The following is a 27,421-nucleotide window of genomic DNA, read 5'->3' as shown; positions in this document are numbered from 1 at the left end:
CGGCCCGAGCCTGGCCATCGCCCCCCCCCCCCCCACCCCCACCCCTCGTCCTCCTCTTCCATTGTTACCCTGTCAGCGGGCCCCTGCTGTGCACCCTCACTCGTGCAATCTCTGTCCACTTTACGAGCAGCGGCAAAGCAAACAAACAGGAGCCACCTCGGTATCTGAGGAAGCAGTTGTTTTTGCGGTTAGTGTCAGTGGAGAGGAATCTGCTGGTTGAGGGTCAGCAGGCCGCCGAGCGACCCCCCAGACGAGGAACCTACATTCCAGGACACTGACACCGTTACTGACACTGAGCGACCATTCCAACGAGATTCTTCCCCCCCCCCACACACACACAAACACACAATGCAATCAAAACACCAGGCATCGTGACGTCACAGCATATTTATCGGATTTCAAGCCGCTGAGGCCACTGAGGACTTTACACTATGTTCATGATAAAGAATGTGGTCGCCTGAGGACGCATTAAGGATCAGATCTCTCAGGCTGCATCGAAACTTCTGTTGACGTCCCGCTGCTCTTCACATCTCCGTCTGTTTGATGCTTGGAAACAACGACGGGGACGTTAGCTAACTGGGTCATCGTAGCTTCCAGGCTCCCACATTAGTTATTTTAAATAATGTTTTCATATTCCTCACTGTCTTTGTCTTGGTCTCTGCCTGTACATGTGTATGTACAATCTGAACATCTGTATGGACACTGGTTGTTAACAGGATCTTAATCTCCAGCTGTAAACACACTTTAACCAGTAAAACCGCATTTAGCGACGTTTTACTTATTGACAAACGTTGAATTTACAGATTCGTCGCTCCCGTCCTGCAGTCCGTCCCTCAGGCTGCAGATTCAACCTGCACCAATCAGAGGCAGTCTGCACATACATACACAGACAGACTGTTTACAGAGCTGTGTGTGAGTGAATCAAACAAACTGCAGAAATGAGTTTGAACACTGGATTTCGAACAGCGACGGGAGGACGCACGTCTCACAACAGAGACGACAAACTGTGTGAAAGACATTTTGAGGAGGTCCATCACGGCCTCTAGAAGTAAACAAGCCCGTTGAACACTACTGATAAAGATTTATCAAAATACACAGTTTGTGGTTTCGTATATGGAACTGAAAGTTTAAACAGAAATGAAATGTAAATATTATGAGTGGCTCCGGAGAAAATTTGTTCTGCATTGCACAGACTCCCATTTTAGGACAAACGTCCACGTCCCTTACGCAGAGCCACTTAAGTGGAGTAAAAGCCCCACAAGTGGCCAGTGCAGGGTTGCATAACGGGATGGTTAATCTGAGTGGGGGGTCCGGCAAGTTTTAAAAACAGCTTTTAGTCCTTTTATCTTCTTGAATGACGACCAAAGAGGAGAGTGACCTAACTGCAAATAGACGCGCTGGCTTTGAAACAAACACCACAGAGGGAAATGGGACAAAGTTCTGTGTCGCCTCAGTGAAAGAGAAACGAGCCTGGACCCATGTAGGGGAGTTTTTTTTTTTTTCTAAAGGGAGAATATCTGGTCCAAGAGTTCAAACACACTGGTGTCAGTGAACAAACAGAAAGTCCGGACCCTGAGCTGCTGCCAGAACACTGACGGACAAACGCTCGGCCAAGAGCTGAGACACTTAAAACAGAAGAGATAAAGACTTTTTCTACAAATCAGATCATGAACGTGAGGCTGAAAATAAACAAATATAACGATGTGTCTTTAAATATCACATGAACTAGTTTCTCAAAGGCAAAAAACACATCCAGGAAGTTGTAACTATACGATCACACGGCGAGGGAAGTTTCCCACCACATTAACAGTGCTCACCATTGAAGCCAGAGGCATGTCAAACGTAACAAAAACCATCCTAATCCTCCGGTTGGATTCATGGGTCGCAGCCCATTCTGGAGCCAGCTGCTGCTCTCTCTCTCAGCCCCTGGCCTCGCCTCTCTCTCCACCGCCACCGCGAAACACACACATCCACGCCGCCCTCACCGCCCGGGCTTGTGATGAGACGGTCCAAGAGGCTTGAGAGGCGACAAGATCCCAAGATCAAGAGACTTGTGTTGAAGTTCACACACTCTGCGTTCCAGCTGACAGGGTCCGGGTCGCCTGCTGTGCCTGAGCTTCCCTTTGAACCCGGGACGTTATCTGTGTCCTGTGCTGACCGCTCAGTGGTGAAACCTTCTCGCTGTGGCGCCCAGTCTGCTTGCATTTCAAACAGGCACTGGCCTGAAGTCATAGCAACCAGGAGGATCCTGCCTCATTGTGCTGGGCAGGAAAGAGGAGGCAGGGCCTGGGCCCAAAAAAAAAAAAGAAAAGAAGAGGAGGCTGATGTGAATATTTGGAGGAGGAGTCTGAGTGACAGGTTGCGAGGATCTCCGTGGTTTGTGGAGTTTCAGAAGTAGAAATAAACAAACCACTCGGGAACAGTTTTACTTTTTTACTTTGATCATCTTTTTCCAGCTTAGTTCAAGAAATCAGCCGCATGAAAGCGTCAGAATCACTGGCTGTAAACTGTAAACTCTTATTTGGAAGCCGGTCCATTATTCTTAACGTTATCTCCGATCACTGTTTTGCCTGCTGACCTTGAACAATGCCGGGCTCGTTCGCCAAAACAAGGAAAGAAAAGCCCCGATAATGACCAAAGGGGAAATTCCCTTTGTTTACTTGCTTGTTTCAGCACATTTAATAGGCGGCTTATGCCCAGGAGATAAGCGTCAGCTCGCCACCTCCTCCAGGAGCAGCAGGAAACTGTAAAAAAAAACAACAAAAAAAAACTTTGTGGAACCAAAAGTGAAAACTGATATGAAACTGCTGCGATAACAGACGAATGGTTTTTGGTTGTGCAAGAGTTTAGATTTATTTTAATACCTTCACAAGCCTGTGGGTGAATATGTTTCCTTGGACTTTCAGAACTACTCGATATTTCTGATAGAAGAGACAAACTGTTGCTCTCAGCCCTAAATCACTGTGGTGGTCAGAGCTGCTCGTATTTCTGCAGGTAATAACACTCAGCCCGGGCAAAGAGACCCTCACAGTAAACACTAAGCCGCTCTCGTCTTGTCGTCCTAACTAATTATGTTTACAAGGTTTCCCTTGGGCCTCCTGTGTAAACCTGTCAGTCAGGACAGAGGGCAGTGAAACCCTGAGCTCTCTTTGTTGCCATCTGGGAACTTGGTCCGTGGGGTCCGCAGCAGAGGGGGCTGGTCAGGTTAATGATATCAAGCCCTGTGTTGGCTCACGGCCTTATCTTATCACCGCGGTTTGTGGCATTAACCTTGGCCGGGGAGGGAGAAAATCTTTAAATGGGTCGGGATTGTATTAAAATAAGCCCCCCCCCCCCCCCCCCCCCCCCCCCCCCCCCCACACAGACCCCACTGCTACTGCCCTTTATGTGAGTCAAATGATAACAGCTCCCCTTGATCAGGTGGGTTGATTAACGATGGGAAAACAGCACGACACTGACCTTCCTGAAAGACTGGGCGCACGCACACACACACACTTTTCACATACATCACGTGTGCACAACCAGGAAACAGAAACTAAAAGAAACGCCCAGCGGTCGACGTGAGGTTCGTTTCAAGGCCGTTTCAGTTCCACCAAACTCGGCCCTGATGACCACAGCTCACACACACACACACACACACACACGAGCACACACACGCTCGACCTGAGGTGAGAGATGAGTTTTCAAAACAATGATCCTTTGACGTGAACCCCCACCCGTCACTGTCGCAGCGACGGTAATGTGATCCCTGCAGTCGTCACACTTCACTGATGTTTCCAGTAAAGCAGATAAGATTGATTCAAAACTAACCCCGTGCAGGACAATGGCCGAACGACCTTGCAAATTGAGTTTTGACGTAAATTAACCGTTCGGGGGTTTGAAGATGATTATTGTCTTCGTTAATTAGTCCGCTGATTATCGCCTCGATAAACCGGCTCCTTGTTTTGTTTATTAAATGTCAGTCATGACGTCTTCACATCCACAGAAACCCCACAGACATTCAGTCTCTAATTTCATGAAAGCTACAGTCCTAGGGTTTCTGTTGAAGGTGTCTCAGGATGGCGTTAATTTAACTTTATCATTTTATAGTTTTAATATTTAGCTTCCTCATATTGATGTAAATAACAAGATCAGTTATTTGCACCATAAAAATCATCAAGTTTAATCGAAAAGTTAGTTAAGGATTTACCTCCGGGCTGTTTTATTATAGATTAGTTTGAGCTCAGCGTCCCTAATAAACTGGAAACAGATGGTTTACAACATTTGGAAGCTAGAACCAACAAATGTTTAGAAACTGCGATTATAAAAAGTATTCTTCGTATCTTCAGTGGAGACAAATATATAATTTGAACTGCAGACTGAAGCAGCGGCATCCTCAGTCGTCAGGAAACCTCTCACCTTACTGTCAGTCAGTATCTTGTCAGGAGGAGGCGACTCAGGAATCTCCGAGTCCACGTGCAGCAGGTCCCAGCTGTGCCAGGATGTGAGACGACCAAAACGAACCATCGTCCACAAAAAAATATACAATCCACCCCCCCCCCGAAAAACAACGTCAAATTAAAAAAAAAAAAAAAACTACAAAAAGTTTGAGTAATCAGAAAGGTCAGGAAGAATCCATCTCCAAGAAATCAGAGTCCAGACTGAAGTGCAGAGCAGAGTGAAGCATCGCAGCGAGAGAGTGTGATCCTGCAGACTCTCTGTGCTGCAGGTCAACAGCCACACACACTGCGATCGTAAAGGTGTGTGTTCAGCCTGCAGTAATCTTCACCTGAAGGCGTGAGGGGAAGTTCTTGGTCTTTCCAGCACACACACACACACACACAGCTTGTAGCTCCTCCCACACCATATGGGGAATAATACACCTGATATAATTAGTTAAGTTTGTGCTGGAAGAACTGGACGGAGCAGTTAAACTGATATTACATCAACAAAGTGACGCAAAACAGAAGACTTAATGTTAGTGAGTGATTATTATTTACTTTGTCAAGTTTCATTATTTTTCACATGATGAAAATCAGAGAATAGTGAAAAATAATAATTTCTTCTATATGAGTCCTCAAATATGTCCTGACCTGAAAACTGTTAATTTTATAATAACGTGAAAACGATTGAAGAAGATAAAATCTGAGGATATTCAACAGTTTGTGCTTGAAAAATGTCAATTCATGAATCCACTGACCTTTGCAACTCCACTACACTTTGACGACTTCATACACAAGGCCTGTTCATGTGTGTGCGTAACATGTGTTGTGTCAGCTTTCTCCATTTGATCAAAAGTTGTCCGACACGTCTCAGGTTATGACCCATCCTGGACGTCGGGGGGGGGGGGGGGGGACGTTTTAAGAGCGTGCACACTTGAAAGTTTAACATTAGCGTCAGAGAGCTTCTCACGTCCGTCACCGATACTTGTCACTCTATTAACAAACTATCCCGACTGTTGTTCAGGACGTTTCAGCGATGACGCCCCGTGTGACTACCACTCATTCAGCCATTGTCATTCAAAGTGGCTCCGTGTTAATTCGGCAATCGTCGCCCATTGTGAGCCGTAAGAAAGGTCAGATAGCGAGAGAGAGAGAGAGAGAGAGAGAGAGAGGCCACGGCTGCTGGATGTGACAGCCGCCCTCAGTTTGATAATGCAGCAGGTAAATATGTAGTTTGTAAAAAAAACACGTGATGACAATGGCTTCACAAAGAGAATTGAGTGTATTGGAGGAGGAGGACTCAGCTCATGCATGTTACTGTGTGTCCCTGGACTCAGTGTGCAGATGCCAAGATAACACGCCGCTCCCTTTCCCCGTCTCATCAGTTGAAATGTGTCTGTGTCACCGTGTGTCTTCTGCCCTGGAGGCTTTCTGCAGCGTTTGTCAGCTATTTCCCCGAGCGCTGAGCCCGAGCCTGTTATGAAACAACACAATCTACCTACAGTATCTTGTCTATTGCATAACAAACTCCTCCGCCCCCACCCCCCCCCCCCCCGAGGCACTGCCAGCGGCCTCTCTGCTTTCTTTACAACGAGGAGTGAAACTGTAACTGCATGTCAGTTCATCTACGTTTAATTTTATTAAATCTGTTGTGACTTTGGTCGTCAGGAGCTCAGGACGGTTTCTTTTGTCCAACTCAACATCATAATCTCAAAAGTATTTATTTGTATTTATTCATTTAAGATCATTTAACAAAGTCAGCTGGAGAATAATCATTTAAATCAGGTAGAATCTGATCTACAGCTGCAACTATTTTCACTATCCATTGATCTGATGATTGCTTTCCCAATTAATCTGATTGATTATTGGACTGTGAAGTGTCTGAAAGTGGAGTTTCATGTTTCCTCTGTTTGTTTGAATAAAAGAAAAATATAATCAGAGCAGTCAGTAATTCATTAATTAGTTTTTCTAATAATTGTTTTACCTGTATTTTTTTTAAGGAATTGCTGCGTGAAAGTATCAAAAATACAAATTTTGAAATCATTGTCAAATATTTTCAGGAGTTTCATCAATGATAGCTAAATTATAAACCTGTTTTTTCTATTAAACCGCACTTTAGTTTGAAAATGCCACATTTATCAAGATGCCACGTCTCGTCTACACAAAAACAATAATACAACAATCTTGAATGAATCTTTAAAGATGATGAGGAAATAAACCATTTGTTCAGAGAACTCGTTAACAACATAACAGGCCCGATCACAAAGTACCAGCTCTTCAGCACTGAAGAAATGCTTCGGCACTTATCTCATCATTAAGGTGTTTTCTCTGATGTGTTGGGTGAAAGGCATTATGGGAGGCTTGCGCACAAACTCCCCGGGAAAACCAGAACCATCCCGCTGAAAACTGTGAGCACTGCTTCATCTCTGGATCAAATCATGTGTTGTTGAGGTGTTGCGTTCACGGTGCTATAGCAACTGACGGACGTGTGCGTTACATAAAAAAAAAAATAGCGCCAACGGAGCAGGAGCAAGGATCAATGTACTGAACGCTTTTACTGGAAATCACAAGATCCCAGACGGCTGCATTATCTTTACGAGAGTACCGACTGTAAAAGTCTCAGTTTCTCTTCACGGTGAAAGTGATTGTGTGATCGCTGTGATTCAGCCCCAGAAATGCCGCTGGGTCGTGTGTGTGTGTCACCCCGATGTGTGAAGTTTTGTTTTTGATGTCACGTCGCACTGGAAAAACCGTCGACTGAAAACATCCTGAGCTGCGGCCCTGGGGATAAATGCCGTCGACTTAACAAACCAGTCAAATTAGTCACGGCTACTCCAGCACGAGCAGGAGGGAAGTCGTGACGCTGAAAGGTTCAGGGTTGTGTTTCACTTTAGTCGAGTTGTGTAACTGCAGTTGGTGACAGTAACCCTGCAGCCCTGCACGGATGTGGGACACCTATTTATTCTTCAATATCCTCGTTTATTCACTGAGCCAGGTCAGATAGAAGGTTGAAGTCAGTGTGATCTGATACAGTCAGGTTGTAAAAAAACTGAGTTATTTGCTGATGGTGCAATAAGGACGGTGGCACAGACGGGCAGCGATGCTTTATGGGAACTATCAGCAGGGTTGGAATGCGCTTTTAAACCAATCGGGAGCGCTCGGCCCAGGCTCCCCCGTCGTAAAATAATCAATCCGGAGCATCAAAGCTCGCTGCGGCCAATCACAAGGCTGCCAAGAGGCTATAAATTATAACATGCATGCGATAATAGACTCGAAACACCCACGTTCAAACAAAAGAGTTATTCTGCCAGAGAACAAGGGCTCGGCTGGCACAAGCCACCGCCATGCCGAGCCACGAGTCCGGGCACCAGGCGAATATCTCAACGACTCTGAGCGAAGCCCTCGGTTCCATAAAAAGCAGGCACGCATGCATTTTGATGGCGAGCGCCAAAGCTGCTGCCATGGAAACTCAGAGACGGATCTCTGCGCCCACAAGAGTTTTACTGCTGCAAACAGCTTTTATGAAATATGACGCGGACTCAGAGCAGATCACTGTTAAAGATTAAATAAACCCTCCATGAGCTTTGGTTCAAGCCTGAAATTCAAATTATTTACAGATGAGTTTCACCTGAAAATGATAAAAATACTGATCTTATATTTCTCTCACAGGTTTACATCCTTTTAGCTCAAATGGAATAATGAGAAGTTTGACAAAGGATCAGAGAATCATCTGAATTCCACACATTCTTTGTCAACACCTGGTAACTACATTACCCACAGTGCAACTGGTCTGGCCACAGGTCACTCAGATGTGGGGGACATTCGACACGACTGCCACCGAGTTTTTTCAGGTGCACAGGGAGACTCTTTGTGTTTTTTCCACTGTTACTAATACTACTACTACAAAATATAATAACAATAAACAGTACAATGACAAAGGGGTATTTCTTGTCTCATGATATTTATTTAAGTGTATTTGGTGAAAAGTGGAGCAGGAATGTTGTCGGTGTCGTAAGTTGCTCAGAGTCTTTTGATTTGCAGCTGATTTAACTTACAGTAATAGTTTAGTACTTACTTTCTGAATGTTTGTGTATTTTTACAGGATTGTGTTGCATGTTTTACTCAAATAAAGGATCTGAAAACTTCTCCTGCTGATGTTTTGTTACAGCTGCTGTACAAACTGTGTCCTGCCTGTGTCGTCGGCATCATCTCAAGCAGCACATCATTGCCCCCCTGAGGACGGCACGAGAGTTCACCCTCTGCACGTTCACAGTCAAATCAACTGACGGGGCGTTACCTGCAGTGCAGACACACCTCGGAGCTTTTGCACAATCACTTAATGCCACACGGTAAATTAAACACAACACAGGAGGTTATGAGATTATGACGACAACTCAGTAAAGTCTGAGCGTTTTAACTTCAGTGACTTCCAGCAAGTCTTCACCCGTTTCCCTGTCCACAGCAGCAACTTAAAGACCAGTGTGTTCACAGTGTTCGCACGTATCACCTGTCAACGGCTCTATTTACTTCCTGAGTGTTTAATGACTTGTTTAAATGAAACTGCTTTGTCTGAAAATGAAAAGTCAGCTGCAAAAATAAAAACCACTATTTGCTATGTATTATTTAGTGACAGAAACAAAGACACTAATGCCTTTGACTAATGGGTTTGACTTCTCCCGTACATGTGCACACTCGTGCTGTTCAATGACAACATTATGATGCAACCGTGACACATCTGGGATCAACACACACCAGTCACGATACAACAAGCAAACTAGAATGTCGTATGTTGAATCAAGCTGCATCAAGTTTCACACACACGTCAGATATCAGTTCCTCAATCTACGACTTCTTGAGTCATTCTTCCACCAAGTTCCATGAAAATCTGTTTTTTTAATCCTGCTGACAAACAAACAATCCACAAGGAAAACCAAACGTGATCTGGTTCCAACAACAATCCCACAGATTCACTCTCATCCTGATCTGCAGCCCCCTGGTGCATGAACGCTGTCACTACTTGTTTCACCAACTTGTATTAATACGCTACCGCACGAACCTGGTGACTTTCTGCCTCATTTCCAGCCGAGTGCATCGGGATCCTGCCTCCGTCAGCCACTCAGCACCTCGCACCAGGAACAAAACAGCCACTTCCTGCAGCGACAGGAAGTGGCTGCAGTGGCACAGAGTGTTCCTGAGTGAGCTCATCTCATCACATGAGATTTCAAGCGTTCATTTGGCAGCAGCGAGCCGGCTGGCATGTACGTACACAAGCGTGCAGACAAAAGAGACACAGCGCAGCTGGAGCCGGAGCGGAAATTCAGAAAAATACGTTCCCAGGTTTGCACCGTTAATAGCAGATAATGAGGTCATGATGGGATTACCCTGAGATACTTCCCCTAGCCCCAAGGCATCATGGGATTGCAGGAAGAGGAGGTGAAGTTATGGAAAATAGTGAAGGGTGTGGCAAAACAGAACGAGTCACAGGGTGTGTCGGTGTGTGGTTTGCATGAGGGGTGGTGTGTTTCACTTTGATGAGTCGGAGACATTTTTAGTGTGACGATCCCGCTCCGCCAGATGTTCACTCACCAGCAGATCTATGCTCTCTTTGCGTCCCAGGGATCCATGCTCCACCCGCTCGCTGCCCGGGGTGAGGATGTAGGGGCTCTGACCCCCGGAGGGCTTCATGTTGGGCAGGCTGAGAGACCTCATGTCCTTCACACCCTGTTCCACCTTCAGCTCATCACCTGGCCGCGCTGAACGGAGACAAAATAACAGAGACTGAACCGTCTGAGAGGGAATCCTTTAAAAACTGAGTTTGTTTTTTTTATTGCAGACAAAGACAAAATGTCCAGATGTTTGCTGTTCGCTCTTTAACATCAAAACACATCCAGCAGACATGAAGCAGCGTGATTATTTATGTGTAAGCAGCTTCCTGCTCCGACAACAATAACAGTCGGAGTGAAACAAAGAAAGTTATAAGTTATAAACAATGAGAAACCTTCGACATTACATCACCAAAATCTACTCAGTTCTTCCATGAGTCCAAGTGAACGTTTGTGCAAAAACGGAAGAAAATCCTGTCGAGGTGTTGCAGAGATGTTGCGTTCACAAGACCACAGAGGTGATCCGTCACAGTAGATCGTGATCTTGGACCTTTCACCGCCAGATTCTCATTAATCAGCTCATCTGTTCATCCAAGTGAACACTCGTATCAAAACAGGAAGAAATTCCTTCATTGAGTCTTCAAGACGACGAACAGCTTTTTGTAACCGAGAGAAGCTGCAGAGCATTTGATCCATTGTTAATTATAGAAGAGCGATTAAATCTGATTTAATATGTGTTGAAGCTTCGGGGGGGGGGGGCGGGCTTGGAGCATGGAACAAAACAGAGCAAAACAACAGAGACGTCACGTGACTGAACAGCTGTGAACTGTTCGCCCTCGACCTCAGTGATTCAGTGTGTAGCTCCAGACTGTGGTGAGGAGGTGTGAGTCGGGAGGGTGACCGTTTCTAAAGAAAAGCGTTTAGTCATGGCTCTGGGTCTCTGGAGAGGTGGCGCCGTTCAAAGAGTTAACGACTGCGTTGTTAGGATTCGTGGAGGATTTGAGGATGTCGATCATTTTCACTTTGAGGGATGCAGTCCGCTCGTCGTTCCTCCTCGTCAGAAACACGAGACCGAGAGGAAACAGGTCCGACTCAGTGGTTGTGATAATAAAACTTGTTGTTTTCAGTTTAATATTTATTTAATGTGCACGTCATTGATCTTTTGAGTAACGAGCTACTGTGAAGTCATTTCGTAATTAATCTTCTACATATTTCAGCTGCCGTTCCTCAAGCGTCTCCTGGATCAGACGTTCATCTCTTTGGGTCTGGCTACGTTCTCCTCCTGGGTGTGTGTCCAATAAAACTATTCTCTGATGTTCAACTTCACACACATTTCTTTTCCTGCCGCATCACTCGGCCTGCGGTGATAAATCAGGTGCAGTGGGCTCTGTGGCTCTCCAGTGCAGATTCTTCAATATGTTGAGATCCATCCACATCTATAACCTGGATTTATTTGAGGGTCACTGGAGCCAGTTGGACAGAAGCTGGATGATATGAACCGTTCACACTCACACCTACGGTCAATTTAGTGTTTCCAGTTCATTTAAACTCGATCATGAGGAGAACATGCAAACTCTGCACAGAAAGAACCAGGATTCAAACCTGTGTGGCAACCGTGCCAACCACTACGCCACTACTCCAACAAGCAAATGCTATAAAATAAAAATTGCATGAGCCGAAACATTTTCTCTTATTGTAAAACCTTTTGCAAATAACGACTTGTAAAAAGCTGTAAATGGAATTGACTCCGTCTCCTCTGGCTGAAGTGTTTGTACCTTTGACTTTGAGGTAGTGTCCTCCGAAGCGGTAAGCCTCGAAGTTGAGGGACAGAGGCGTGTTGGACTGATCCAGGAAGAGGTCGACCCGGGACAGCTCGATGCCGTTCCTCTCGAACACCGGCCCTAAAACCTCTCTGGCAACGCAAAGGAGGAGAGGAAAGCACATGAGGTCAGAACAGGAGCTGGTACTTATGGTTCTTGTTAAATCTTAGAACTGTCTTCAGACATGGACGGGAAACATTTTTCTTTGCGTCCACCGCGTGTTACAGACGTCATGAGTCGCTCGCTGTGAACTCTGCGAACATTTTCCTGTCGTATTCTCACAGTTTCCGAAAAATGTTTTTCGGGGGGAGCCGACAGCAAAAGTTCCAGAAAGTGACTTCGACATTTCTGACTCACTTGCACCCCCTCCGAAAAAAACCTGTCTGGCGCTCGGTACATGTCTGAAAGCAGCTCATCACTAACTAGTTCCTGAGGCCGTTGCTCTGTCTCCTCTCACCTCAGCGTTTTCTTTTTCATCGCAGGTACGATTTCTGTGTTTATGTCCACGTTGAGATCAAACTTGAGGCTGAAGCACTCCTTGCTGGGGTCCTGCGGAGGGGAGGGGTAGACATACTGTTAGTTTAGCTGCAGCTCTGTCGGCCCCCCCCCGAGCTCCTGCTGTATGTGAGCTCTCGGCAGATCCACAGGGGGGCTCCTTCTGACTGCACGGCCCGGCTCAGACAAAGAGCAGCCTGGGAGATACCGGCGTTACATCATCGCTGCAGAGGATAATGGTGGCTGCTGTCATATTGCACAACCCCTCCGTTTGTCTCAAATATTTGTGGAAAAGAACAAAGAACCGAGTGACTCTTCGATGATAAATGGACCCCCTTTCCTCAGAAATCTAATTAAGTCTTCTGAGGAACAAGTGTGGCTTCTGGTGAGGGAATTAATCTGTGTAATAGCTTACGTCTGTGTGTCGTCTCCGTGGCTTCTTTTTCACCAGCTTCAGCCCCCCTGTTTTCCGCTCCCTGCAAAACAGTCACACACACACATTATCACTCCAGCGCTATCTTCTGCGAGAGGCACAAGCGGTTCAACTGACAGGCATCAGAAGCACACGATTTGAGGGGTTACTGACCCGCGGTCATTGCTCCCCTCGTCCTCTTCCTCCAGGTCGGAGGGGGGGCTGGTGCGTGGGGGACAAGAGCGCGTGGACACGTTCCGAGCCAGGATGGAGGCTAAAGGTTAAGAAAACACAACAGTCACTCCTTCGGTCGGACAACAACGACGGTAACACTTAATAATCGAGGTTACAACAGAGTCAGGGTTGTTTGTTGTGTTCACATTATTTATATATATATTACAGAAAGTTCAGGATCAGAGTACATCACAGTCGTACTGGTGTCGACGTTTGTTGAAGTGAAAACGTGCATTTCTGTTCTCGTTTTAAATTGTATTTTATAAAACTTCTATATATTCTTTTTATTTATAGTCACCTACAATAAAGTTTATGGTTTAACTGTAAAATATAAAGCCTCAACTACATTTGTATGTCATAAGGTTTTGATAACAACATATTAAGAATCACTGGAAATGTTCTTTAAACCAATATATGGGCTGATGTACTGGTATCACAAAGTTTTTACTCTCTATAATATCGATATCAGAATCCGTCCCCAAAACTCGGAGTCAAGTCCATAAATAGGAAAAAAGATTCCTAATCAGTTTCTCTTTTACTGAGGAAATCTGTTGAAGACAGGCATATTCAATTTAAATTTAATTAAGTTGCTTTAGTTAAGTAAACACCTGATCCTTTTTCTTCGCTCTTCATTATTATTCAATCACTGGAACGATGTGTCACGGTGTCATTTGAAAGCTCTGAACACACACAAACACGTTTTATTCACCGTGTCATGAACAAACCAAAGTCTTTGTGAGATGAGACCTTCAGAAAAGAGTTTCCCGTGAAAAATCGTCATAGTGAGATCTGTAGATAAACCAGGGCTCTGTTTTCTTGGAGAGACATTTTGCTGTTGATTTTTTTTTTTTAAGTGCTTTGAAATTTAACAAGCGTAATTGAATTTAGCTCCATAGAGCTGGGGCGGAGGCAGAAACGATGACGAGGTGATGGATATCTGAAAGCTTCTCTAATCTCAGAAACATCTCGAACACTATCTCCCAGTGAAAACGTGGCGTCACACTCGTAGAAGACGAAGACGTCAAGATATAATAAGAGCCGATGACGGCGTCTGTGTGTTGTTAAGAAGATCACGTGATCTCGTCAGCAGGAGTATTATCGCCTGAATAACGCAGAGGACTTGTTGCTGCGTTGTGCATGTGTGAAAGTCGAATCCGAAGAATTGGGTCTGGACTTCACCCGCAGGTAAAAGTCAAACTTTGAATTTCCATCAGACATAAGGGAGACGAGTGTTTGTCTTATTTAGACGCCGATAAAAACTCCTGATATTTACACAGTGAGTGTAACGTAATGAGGCAGCGGTGGGGATGACATCACTGTCAGAGGAGCAACACCAAATACAGACAAGACGAGCGTCTACCTTGAGGTTGTAAGTCAAATCGTGGGTGTCGGTCAAAGTGCATGTTGTCTGTGTTCTCCGAGTGGTAGCGTGAGTCACATGACTCGCACAGATGAAGGGGGCTTTTGCTGTTCAGGTCTTGGCAGTCTGGGTGGTGGCAAACCTAGAGGACAAACACAGGAGGGGGGGAGAGGCGGGGGGGGGACAAGGGAGAAAGTCAGATCAACATAACTCTCAAGTACACAACATTTTTACAGAGCGGGCCGAAGTGAAGAGGCTCGAAACCGTCGCACACATTTAGAATCAACAGCTCCCGGCCTCACTGTTGTTTCTGCCACGATTAAATGACCACGGAGGCGGCCGCGGGCATTCCTGTGGTTTGGTGCCCCCCCCCCCACCATCTGTCTCCCCCCCCCTGCTCTGTGGAAAGACAACTAATTGACTTAAGAGTCAGTTTTTCACCTCACGTGCTGATTTGGGAACAGCTTACCCTTAAATAATCCAACAACCGTATCCCGGGAGGTGGCAACAGAACCGACCACAGTTCAGCAACTGGGAGACGTCAGAGGGCGACAGGCGGCAGAAGGACTGCGGATTAAGGATCTCTCTGTCTCAGGCCAGACAGATCCAAACCCCCCCCCCCAACACACACACACTCTTCCCCTCACCTCAGCAACGGTTCAGGAAGCATCTTCTACATCTCTTCACTCCCCCCTTCGCCATCACCCACACCCAACTCAGGAAGCGAGGATATATAGGGAGATACAATGGCGGTCCCATTAATGTACTTCCTGCGATTGTTTCCCTGCGCCCAGGAGGACACAAACGGGGGGAGTGCAAGCTAGAGAGTCGAGGTTTCATGTAAACACAACAACTGTAGATATGCAAGAAGTGGACGCTGGAGAAAACAACATAATAAAGAACCTCCTGATGCATTGTTGTGATATGTAACTGTGTTGTCACGTGGCTCTGACAAAACAGAACAACGTGCAATCAGAGCCCCAGCACAAGTTCTCCCCACCCCTGGTACTCTACCATCGTTTCCTGCAGGAGTCTCTGGAAGTCGGCTCCGTATCCTCCATGCCAGCCGGCACCCGGGGACCCCGACTCAACTCCTCACCTCGCTGACCTGCTAACTCGCTCGGCAACGTGCCCCTGTCAAGCCACACGGCCGTATTAATCCACTCCTCTCAATGTCTAGCCAGGTATAATCGTGGTTTTTAAGGGGCAGAAGGGGGGAGGGACACGGTTAAGGGAGGGTGAGGAAACCCAGTCAAGATATAAACCCGAGGCAGGAGGGGAAGAAGAAAAAAAAAAAAGGTCCATCCAGAAGCTTTCAGAAGTACAAAGCCCCCTAATCTTGCAGCCTAATTGGTGCCTGTGCTCTGTCAAAGCCATCTGACGGTCCTGCGGAGATTAAACAGCCCACTGCGAGCTCCGCCAGGGTCCTCTCCTCTTTTTCCTCTCTCCCCCCTTTCCTCTCTGTCCTCTGCCACCGGCGGCAGGCACACACCCGACCATAGACGGGTTTTAAATAGAAAGAGACTGAGGCGAGTTAGCGAGTGAGCTCCGAGGCAAAACAAAAATAAGAGGAAGGCTCTGTTTACTGTGGTGAACATGACATAATCTGCTCCGATAAGCACAGAGGGGGTTAACGGATGAATCCAGTTTATTACAACTTGGGCCTTATTTTCATGGTTTTGTCTATGATTTCTCACTGTTATCATAACACTGCACTTACTCCAGTAATTGCTGGGATCTGGGAACACGGTGACGCCACTGCAACACGATGCAACAGGGCAAGAAACACGAGCAGTTCAGACAAGTCTGGTGTTTTTATTACCGATGACCAAAACTATGTCAATGAATCTGAAATAGAGCAGAATTATCCTTTAACACCACTATCAATCAGGGTCACACGAAGACAGAGAGTTAACGCCAAATGAATCACCAAACAGCAGAGACACGGTTTTCTTGTGATCCCGGTGGATCGGAGGTTGTGGATTATAAATGAAACTAGTTTTCTCGCTTCATCTCTGACGTTTTCTTAACGTACAAATACTTTAAACACTGATGCACCTCCTCGTTTATGTTCTCATCATGTAAATATTGTTGTCTTATTGAGGCGCTCTGCCACCTGCAGCATCACGTGTGACTCTCTCTGAGGTTTCTACACATTTCCCTGTTAAAAAACAACAGAGGATGTTGCTCCTTGTTATGTCCTATGAGGCAAATTTGTGAATGTGAACAATACATGGGACAAATCAAATCATTCCACCTGCTGGTGGCGCTACAGGAAACTTTAAGGGATCATCGAAGTTACTACAATTTAGCCTGACGAGGACATGAATGTCCAAGTTCATTCTAGGACAAAATGGTAGAATGCTGGGCAGAGGAACCAGCAGACATCCCCGTCCTCTGAGTCACATCAGTTACAGTAGATGAAAGTTTACACAAAGCTCTAGTGTAAAGGAAAAATGTGAAAATCCAGTTCTAGATAATTCTTTATGAATGTGATGTTCCAGAAGGAGTGAAGCGTCTCTCCTCCGACCTCGACTCACAGACACGGCTTCACGGCAAAAGTGGAGAAATCTGCAACAACAGCACCGACTCATGCTCCCCTGAAGCCGCCGTCAACGCAACGCGTTCACATTTTCACGTAGCGGAGCTAAATATCCCATCGCACACAGGTGCTATGTTCTCCGGGAGGTGTGGAGACGGTCGGACGGGCCAGAGAAACACAAGCAAACCACATGCCATATTTAGACAATGGCCCAGATGGGCAGGCCTCCTCGCTATCGAGTTTGGGCGTTCACATTCCTGCTGCAAGTAAAGCAGCGGAAAATATCTGACGCTTGACCAAGAGAAACAAGTGCATCATGGGATGAAGGAAAGGTTCCGTGAGTGAACTCAAACAAAGCAAGAAGAAAACTACCTGGAGGAGCGCACCTCGGAACATTCCTACCAATGAGAGAGAACGGCCGACACGACCGGGATTTCATCATCAGGCCTTTTCTGAAATTTGTGATCAGTTCCCCCCCCCCCCCCGAACACAACGCGAGGCGAGGCAGTGTGAAGTGAAGCCGACCGGGAGAGACGGCGACGGTGCAGGACAGCTGACTGGAAGCCGAGCGTGCCAGTTTATGAATGTGTGCGGGACAACATGTGTCATGTGAGTGTGTGTCGAGTGTGTGCCCCCCCCCCCCCTGCCCGCATGCCTGCTTTCAGATCTGCCCGGATTAGTGCAGCAGAGGTTCAGGGGAGCATGAGTGTGACTGTAGATGAAACACTGCATGCATGGACACACATACACACACACAGACACACACACACACACAGACACACACACAGACACACACACACACAGACACACACACACACAGACACACACACAGACACACACACACACCCTTCCCCAACAGCTGAAAACACACAGCGGCCCTCGTCTCAGCTTAGCACATCCAATGCCACGTGGCACCTGCTTATACACCCTGGTTTCCACACATCCTGCAAACACACACACTCACACACACCCACCGACAGACACACACACACACACACACACAGAGTAGGACTTACGGATGCAGACATGCTCATTCCAAGGCTGTATCATCATCAAGCAGCGCACCAGTCACTCAGCTGTGATAAAGACGTTCTTGTTCAAGGCAAGATGACTGGAGTCCTCTGAGGTGAATCAGGATTATTACCTTAACACTTAATCCTCCAAATACTGGCACGCAACAAACCAAGGCCCCACCAACACTCGTTACAGAACATACCGCACCAGCATCGTTACACTGTCTGATCGGCTTCGCACGGTCGTATCAAGATTCAAACGTCTTCGACGTGATTTAGAATTAAGGTTGGAACAAGTCGGTTCAGAGCAGCAGGCTGGCTGGCTGCTCATTCTGGCTGCGATTCCCTCACCACGATCACAAAACAGACTAAAGTCTAAATAAGGCAGGATAGCTTGCCACATCCTCGGAAAATCCGCGGGTGATCAGTCTTTGCGTATGGAATTACATGACGCATTGAGGGGAAGGCCGCAGATGTAAATTCAAAATCCAGATTACAGAGCTGACTCATTGTGATACGAGACCCATCCGTCACTGGGCGGCGGGGAGATCTGACAGATTCTGCTGGTTTTGTGCAAAACCCAAAACTACGCAGGAAGAAACTTCCTGATCGTTTGCAACCTGACAAAGAGTTTCCTCACTCCGAGCCCCCCCCCCCCCCCCCCAACCCCTGCAGAACAGCTTGTCCTGCAACAGCACACCTCACACTTGTGTAATGGCACGTACCGCCGCGCACACACGAGTTAAGAGGAGGTCAGGTGAGCCGCGGGCTATAGTTTCTCTCCCTGCTCGTCCCGGTGTATCTTCAGAGAGAGAGAGAGAGAGAGCACACCTCTTATCTCACTGAGTTTTCAACATCTCACAACTCATCCTCAGAGATTCGGCTCAGATCTGTCAACACCTTGATTTGTTTGTTTGTAAGATTGTGAAAAAACTACAAGAGAGATTTACACGAAACCTGAGGATGTGGAATGTCTCTTTTTAATTTTAAAACCCAGGAGATAGAGATTCAATGCAAGAGAAGACACCAGCATGCGATTTAAATGAATCCAGGTATTTTGCCAATCGTTCCCAAAATAAGACGATAATCAGCCACGGAGATATAATCACAATAATAATTACAGGTTGAGATAATCAGGAGGAAACGAGCTCCAGGTTCCGGCTTGTATTGTAAAATCTTTACAGACCGTGAGTATGAGTGTGTGGGGACGGGATTAATGTTCAACACATTTTACTTCATCTTAAAGCAACTAAACTGAATCATACCTATTATGGACATATTGTGAAAAGTGGAAACACACACACAGACACACACTAACTTAGACTTCTGCAGTTCTCTCAGTCAAATCAACAACAGACCTAGTTTTATGATGCTGTGAAGCAGTGTGGGATCATGGGAGTTATAATATTTATTGTCCCATAGTCTTCTTAGGGCCGTTAGTGTCTTGGAAGACGTGGGCATTATGGTATATTTAAGGGTTCTACCAAAGTCTGACATCTTCACCATTAGGACGTTAGAAAAACAAACACACGATAGAAAACATGAAATCAAAGCTCCACTGATGGAAATGTTTGGTGGTTTCGGGCCGAGCATCTGTCCGACACTGAGCGGCCTCGCTGCACTTCAGTCTTTGTTGAGACTGCGGGTGACGTCCAGGTACACTGTGTTTAATCCCCCCGGGCCAACTCTAATGCTGCACCATCACTCCGCTCCCACAGAGAAGCTCTGAGGTCCTGTCCTGACACGCTAGTCATCGCTGACTTGGCAACTGCACGAGATTCTCCTCAGCTGTAAGTTATGTTCGCATTAACACCAACGCTCCTCATCAGTCACGGGGGAGACCGCAGGAGTCGGCTCACGGCGGCTTCCAGTCGCAACCTCCTCCTACTTCTCATCCCAAAAAAAAAACCGCTCCCTCATCTCGTCGTGTCTCCCTCCCCCACCCCTCACACTTCAAGTGTGTCCCAAACACACCCATGCACGCAAATGATTGGTTATCACCAGATGAGGCAGAATCATGCACGGTCTTGTCTAAACAGCGTGACTGCAGCGAAGTCAGTCAAATACTCAGACAGGCTTTGGCCAGACCAACTCACAGCGTCTGGAACACCAAACAAATCAAAGACAACGCAAACGTCAGACACAGAGTCCACATCATCAGTGGTTCACAGTCTGCTACGGAGGATAAGACAACCACTGTCTCATTTTCACAGCCAAACAAACCGATGCACCGACCTTTGACCTTTCCTGGAATCACTAAAACACACAGGGAGCTAAAGGTTTTACTGCAGAGAGCTGATCCTGGACTGAGACACGTTCATTATTTACAAGATTACATTTCATCTTCCCATTGATTAATTCATTTATTACATTTTAATTTAAAATATTTAACTTTTGATAATATACAATAAAAGTTGAAGATCGGAGAAACAAATTAAAACGATGAGTTACTTGAACAGTTGCAGAACAATAATTTATATTGATTGACTATAAATCCACTTAGTATTTAAGCAATGAATCGTTTGGAGCGAGGGCAGCTCAGCCAAGCTACGGCTGTCAGAGTATCAGAGAAAAAAATGTTTATCACTGAAGTGTATTCCAATCTTTAAAGTTTCCCAGATTGAATTAATATTACACCATAAAATCCCTCAAACAAAACCCTGCAGCCTCCAGCTCTGAGGTTTCTCCGCAGGCAGACGTCAGGACGTCCATTCCCTCGTTATATCCGCTGCTGTATTAAGCTTAATGGATCGTCAGGGGGGAAAAGCTTGACGAGTGAAACGTCTGCAGAGCGAGCGTGCGTTTCTTCAAACTGCAGCTGACAGAGAGCGAGGGAGGTCAAACTCGGCTGCATGTTACTTTTTCACTTCCCATTTCTTGCGGGACGATTTGATTCGTCCTCGCGGGAGAGAGCGGAGCCCCATAGGGCCTCGTCCTGCGTGCCGGAGACGAGCCCGCTCTCCTAAACATTATACAGAGTTGCAATTAGCCGCGGCTCGGTAGGTGGGATTGAAAACAGCGGCCGGCAAGAGCTGCAGGAGATCAAAGTGGGAGCCTGGGCAGGGCCGAGCACAGGTCTGATTTATTTTCTAATAAATAAACATCCATCTGCTGAGGAGTGGCATGGGAGGGAGCCGCTGCCGCTCGCTTTCTTCTGCCGCCATCTGTCCTCTGGCCGGGCGAGGAGGCGGAGGAGCAGAGCCAGGGCCTGGATCTTTTACTGCAGCACTTATGCAACAAGACTGCCGGCCTGTCTGCATGTCTGCTCCACATTAACAGACTCTCCCTCATTCTGGTACAGTACAGCGCTGACGCCTCGCACACATGTGGGTTTACTCAAACAGAGGCACTTGCTGTGTTTCATCCTCCGAGGAGAAGTGTGTGTGTGTGTGTGTGTGTGTGTGTGTGTGCAACCCAAACACATGTTGATAAGTGTGTTCGTTAAAAGGACCCGCAGGGATGAATCCTGCACAGTGGATGGTGATCAGACATCAAATATAGAATGAGGAGAGTGTTTAACAAGCGATGAAGTCACTCACATCCACAAACTGAAAATAAAACAATGAACGCAGCTCTGTGTCATTCTCCCTGTGAGACATAATGTACACACAACCACCAGACACACAACCAACAGACACACAACCAACAGACACACAACCAACAGACACACAACCAACAGACACACAACCAGCCTTCAAAAACTCTATTTTTACTGGGGGATGTTTATCCAGAACGAATTAAATATTTCCAGACGTTTATAATTCTCAATAAAATCTTTCCAGAGAAAAAAGCAGAAAACATGTTTATGTTTATTTTCCTAATTGAAGTTCTTTATATTTAGACTCTTTTTATTGAGAGTTATTTTAAGTTTAAGGTTTAATATCGAGCCTCCATTACATTTTTTTGTCATTAGGAATCATTGCTAAATATAAATCAGCCCTAACATTCACTAATATCGACGTCGGCCATATCGGTTGTGCTTCCAGATAAATATCTTTATATACATAAATATATGTTTTCATTGGTCCGCTCTCTTGCGGTTGCTAAGTGACGTATGACTGCAGAATTGCTGGAGACGGGTTTAGCCAACAAACAGTTTATCAGTTAATCTAAATAACTTTTGCAAAATAAAACTGAGCCTGATCTTGGTAATGATTTGTTATAGGAAACCTGAGTGTGTTGCTGGACGGTAAGCTGAGAAGGATTCTTCAGGAAATAATGTCACCATTTTGCTTTCGTTTTGTTTTCCAAATGATTTCATCATCCGAACGTTTCTCCAGACGCGGCGGCCAGAACTCTGAAAATAAAACCCAAGTTGTGATAAACAGGAATCACTGTCCTAAAAATACAAAGCTAACATCCAGCATATGAGGCTCAGTTAAAAGGTCAGCTTGTGTGACTCATTAGCTTGTTTTAAAGGTATGAGGATATCAAACATTTCATAGTGTCCTCCTCCTCCTCCGCACCGTGACACATCGCAGTGGGTTTTCCCAGATTTCATGCATTTAGAACACAACATCCATTTCTTTGTGTGTCTATTTTTTGCTCAATTGATGTTTCCATGTGGTAAATTTTCAGATTTTGACACACGAAGGACGCAGCAAAAGATTCTTAGATTCTCTTTGTCTTCCCAAGTTGACACCTCCGACGTCTCCTTCCCGTATGGCCACGGATATCTGCGATCTTTTGGTGTTAGAAACGTCGAAACGAACACTATCAGCTCCTCTGGATCATTTCAGGAGATTATCAGTGCATGTCTGAAAACTGTTTTTGTGGCTTTTAATTGAGCGCCGTGGTTCATATTTACATTTCATTTCAAACCGAGGCTCCAGAACGAGGCCCCTGACACCTAACTTCTGATCAAACCCATTCTCTACAACATTTTCATTTCCTCTGGTGGGAATAAATATGAAATTCACTCCAGATATTCAACAACTCTCCAGTGAAAGTGTCGGTGGCCGTGATGGTGCATCCATTTACGAGCTTTGACACAACTCTGTTATCTCTTTCCCTGGCTGCTCTCCCGTCCAGCAGAGCTCCACACACACAAACAATCTAAAGATGAAATCAGAGACGGCCCAAAGGTCCATCTGATTGCACACACACACACACACACAGGGACACACAGGGACACACACACAAAGTAAGAATCTCACCCAGGAACAAACAAGCTCACAGGAAACACTGTTAACTCATTTTTTGGTGAACTAGACTTTGCATTCCTGTTCAAGGTTTGTTTCAACATGCAGCGAAGTTTGCCCAAGAAAATATTACCGCGTCACTTCCCTCAACGCAACAACAAGTGGATTCACTCTTTTTCAGCCAAATCCATAAATTTTAAGCTCAGGCAATTATTTATTATGTTTCTTTAAAAGCTGCATTTGACAGAATTTTAAAGGAAGAAAATCTGAATTTTGATTGTTTGAACTTCTGCTTCTGGTGAAATGCAGACTGACCCTCAACCCCCGCAAATATTTACACTGCACCCAAATGACACACGCCGCTGTCACACAACACACACTCAACACACTCAACACACTCAACACACACAACACACTCTGCCACTAAAGGAGAGAAATCACCTCTCAATCCACCTGAAGAACTACAGCACATCCAGGGTCGACACTGAATCCAGCTTCAGGGCGTTCAGAGCGACCGCAGGAGGAAAAGCTCCACTCACCGGCAGCTGGTCTCTCTCTGCTCTGTCAAGTGTACTGACTGCTGACTCCGGCAACATTGGCTGGACTGTGACGCAACCAGCCTTCCTAACCATAGCTCCGGGGCAGGAGAAGGAGAGATAGACAGGAAGGCAGTGAACAAGACCAAAAAAGGAGGAAGTGAAAGGAAAAAAGAAACTGGGTATTCAGACGCTCAAATGTGAACTTCCACTGAATGCTGATTTGGGGTAAATAGAAAAAAATAAAAAATAATATATATATATATGACATGGAAATTGATTATTTGTAAACCGCTAACAGTTTGGTGTGAGTAACACTGAAAGGAGAGAAGGCCGGCGGGTGCCAGTGGGTACGCTGGTCTGTTGATATGAGAAGCAGATGTGAAATATGCAGACACAGGAGGAAACGCAGACTTTAAGTGTTGGTCTGCACAGATGTGGACGTGCGCTACCTCAGAGAGAAGCTCTGCACGAAAAAACACAAACAAAAGGCCCAACGGTCTGCTTCACTTCAACCCGGCCTGTGTGCCTGTGTTTTGGTTTTCAGCTAGATTCATGAATTATTCTCAGTGAAAACACCTTTTTGAAATCTTGAAAGTGAAAATAATCACGTCCTGACACAAACCACATCATTCCACGAGTTGAACTAACTGACGGACAAAGAAACGTAAAACACAACCCAGTTGATAAATCAAAGAAAACTGAATGATTAGTAATCGATCAGTAATTTACTTTGGGTCTGTTGAATTAAAGAACACATCAAATGACGTCACCTATCGATTCATCAATAATGAAAATTATCAAATGAAACTTTTCCAGCCGCAAGTTTACTTTTGCTCTCTTTACAGAGAATGAATGAAATCCACATCACACTTTCTCGCTCGCTCAGGACATTATTTACTTACCATAGAAAAACTCTGCTTCCCAGGAAAGGCAGCCAGTGTGAGTTTCAGTAAAAGAACCGATCAATAGCTCCAAGGTTCAACACACGGCCGCTGGTAGAAGTTTTAGTCCCGGTGTGAAGTCAGACTTCTTCAAATGAGTGTGTGTGTGTGTGTGTGTGTCAAGTTTGTAAAAATAGTCCCGAGCCTCAGGAGTTAATGTGACAGACGATGGGACTGAAAGAACGTGACTGAGGCTGAGAGGCTCGCTGTGTTTACTACAGCGTCTACGAGGAAGAAACACACACACACACACAGAAAATCATCAACCCCGCCTATTTGCTGAGCTCAATCACCCCCACAAGCTCACACACATCCTGGCTGACTCATGTAAACTCCCACTGAAACTGATCTCTACTGGGAATTAGCAAAGTTTTCCATCTGACTGAGCGATCGCGCTCTTACTCAAAATCAGTTCGCTCGTCTGTATGTTTGTTTCTGGAGAGTTCAGCTTGACGTTCGCACTTCACCTGAACTCCGACCGCGGAGGAGCAGGAGGTCAAACGACACGAGGGAGGTCGGCTGAGCTTCAAAATGTGCAGGGGAGGTAAATCTGCCAAAAACACGACCAACGGTCGAAACACCACGTCCAGCGTGTTTCCTGTTTGTAGAATTGATCAGCTCCAGGGCCGGCCCCGTACATCTGGGGGTCCTCAGTGATGGAACCAGCGATTGTTTACGCTGTAAGTAAAACCAGGATCCACCTTAACTTTACTGAGCTGCTCTCAGACGTTCACTGAACTCTGGACATTCTCCAGACAAGGTAAGATGTGGGGACATTTGCTTTGGGCACCGTCCAGCCTGCACTTCCCCACAAACAAAATAAGATCTCTTACAAAATTGGCCGATAAGACTTCCAAACACATACACATGTGCTGACAATGACGACACACTGCACATCCCGTGTCCAGCGTCTACGCTACATGATGTTGTTGAGGAGCCTCTGGAGGTGACACACGACAGACGGATCTCAGGATGTAAAAGTGATGTCATACATGAAGAAGACACCAACGAGGATGTCAAGAGAGTTTTGGGGTGATTGTGGGGGGGAGGGGCCCCTGGTGGCTGCGGAGGAGGGCTGATCTGATTAAAGATTCTTCTAAAATTACAAAAAACACAAATGTTATATATTTTGATGACGTGTTGAAGTTTGCGACGTTTCGTTTCGGTCGCATTTTAACTGCGTAATATCGTCTTGACCAGTGGGTTCGTCCGTCTAAAGCAAACGAGGTACAGCGAAGGAAAAACACTCGCTCGCTGCGCGTTCTGTGACTCAAACTCTCGAGCGACCACAGACGATCATGGGACAATATCAAACTAGTTCTGATGTCATTGTTTTGATTGAGAGACCCCTAGTGGCCACAGTTACAAAAACAGAATAACAAACAATTAGTAGCTCAGTGTCCAGAGTGATGAAAGTGTGAATATAGTGTTTGATTTATTTTTCATCAGTGTGTGTGTGTGTGTGTGTGTGTGTGGGAGACTGTGTGTGTGTGTGGGAGACTGTGTGTGTGTGTGGGAGACTGTGTGGTGTAACAGCACTTATGATTTGCAGCCCGGTTACACTGACCACAAACACACAGCCCGACACTCTCTGTTCTTTTATCATTTGGGTTAATCCAAGATGAACCGGGTTTAAATCCCCGACAATTAGCCAGTTCACAAAAACAATTGGGACCCCCATCCTCCCCCCCCCCGCCCGAAGCTGCTCGGGGGCCCACATGTTTGGAATGGCGGGCGGGGGGGTGGGGGGAGGTGAAGTGGGTAAAGGAGCGGATGGGTCTTAATGCTCCTCTCCTCGTCCTGTGTCTTCAAAACAAGACGATCCTTGTCTGCCGCGCCAGCCCCCCCCCCGCCGTCAGCCTGATTTAGGGGGCGGCTATTTTTAAAAGACCGGACAGCAGTGATGCAATTACCCCGAAGGATTAGACCCCAGTGGTGCTGCCATTGTTGGGGCCTGAACATGAGCGACCTCTCTTGATTCCTGACCTTGGCATTAACCCCTCGACGACCACAAGCCCCCGAATTCTTTCAAGTCTTCACGGGGACGGGGGGAAAAAAAAACCAAGGGGAAATGCAGAGTATGAAGATAACAAGGATGAGCGAGTCTCCGTGAGAAGAAAAGGACTCGAGCCAAAGTATTTCTGCCGTGATGCAGCTGGAAGTTCCAGTTTCGTGGCTGCTGTGAGTTTGGAGAGCGTTTAAGAACACGAGCGTAATGACATACTTTGAATTGGAGACCGCTCAGAGCTTATCATCGCCTCTCTGACTAACGCCGCCGCTCTCAGGGCGTTTCATTAAGCAGCACTTACATTTCTGAAAACACTCGCAGCAAAGCAACACTTAGTGAGGTCTGCCACGAGGAGACTCTTCGCATGCGAGGGATTTTTTTTTTGGGGGGGGGGGTGTTGTTTTCTCAGCCCATCTCCTCACCGGGGGCCGTCTCTTAAGTCTTTGAACCCTGAGTATACCGGTCGACCCTGTGAGGCCGTTTCTACTGGAGCGCCGGTCAGGTACCCTCTTCCTGTTATTCCCCCGTCTGCCGCGATGCTGCTTCCTGACTACGATGGGGGTTAAATTGGCGTCACTGGTTCCCCCCCCCCCCCCCACACACACACACACCAGTGTTTGTACTTCCCTGACAAGACTTTCTATGGACGGACACTCGTAAGTCAGAGTCCAGCTTGTTTGTTATTGCTGGACGTCTGACGGACGGACGTCTGCTGTTTCCACATGTCAGTGGTGTTATTACATCACTGCCTTTAGTCAGTGATCTTCAAATTAGGAAGCGAGTCTCACAATAAAGCACACGAGGTACCGGAGTGTTTGTTCTCTTTATAAATACATAACCGATGAATATATTTAAGTATTTTTTTAATGCAGATAAATCACTTTAAAATCCT

At 46.1% G+C, this 27,421-nt stretch overlaps 1 protein-coding gene across 6 annotated transcripts in view; it reads right to left on the bottom strand.

Annotated features, from left to right (window-relative positions):
* The window catches only part of plekhg5b (pleckstrin homology domain containing, family G (with RhoGef domain) member 5b), a 58,350-nt gene that overhangs the window by 9,967 nt on the left and 20,962 nt on the right, over nt 1-27,421 (bottom strand). For 2 of the 6 annotated variants that reach the window (XM_069527128.1, XM_069527127.1), the window contains exons 3-8: nt 14,346-14,487; nt 12,926-13,025; nt 12,755-12,815; nt 12,302-12,393; nt 11,800-11,936; nt 10,008-10,174 (exon numbers count right to left, since the gene is read on the bottom strand). In XM_069527128.1, coding sequence (XP_069383229.1) covers nt 10,008-10,174; nt 11,800-11,936; nt 12,302-12,393; nt 12,755-12,815; nt 12,926-13,025; nt 14,346-14,487 — 699 coding nt within the window. Of the gene's footprint in view, nt 1-10,007; nt 10,175-11,799; nt 11,937-12,301; nt 12,394-12,754; nt 12,816-12,925; nt 13,026-14,345; nt 14,488-15,359; nt 15,491-23,482; nt 23,732-24,482; nt 24,622-27,421 lie in introns of those variants that run through there. The other 4 variants (XM_069527130.1, XM_069527129.1, XM_069527132.1 and 1 more) reach the window with 4 other exon arrangements.

The sequence above is a fragment of the Paralichthys olivaceus genome, chromosome 6, assembly GCF_024713975.1.
Source record: "Paralichthys olivaceus isolate ysfri-2021 chromosome 6, ASM2471397v2, whole genome shotgun sequence".
NCBI lineage: Eukaryota > Metazoa > Chordata > Actinopteri > Pleuronectiformes > Paralichthyidae > Paralichthys > Paralichthys olivaceus.
This window is presented reverse-complemented; position numbering and strand designations above follow the sequence as displayed.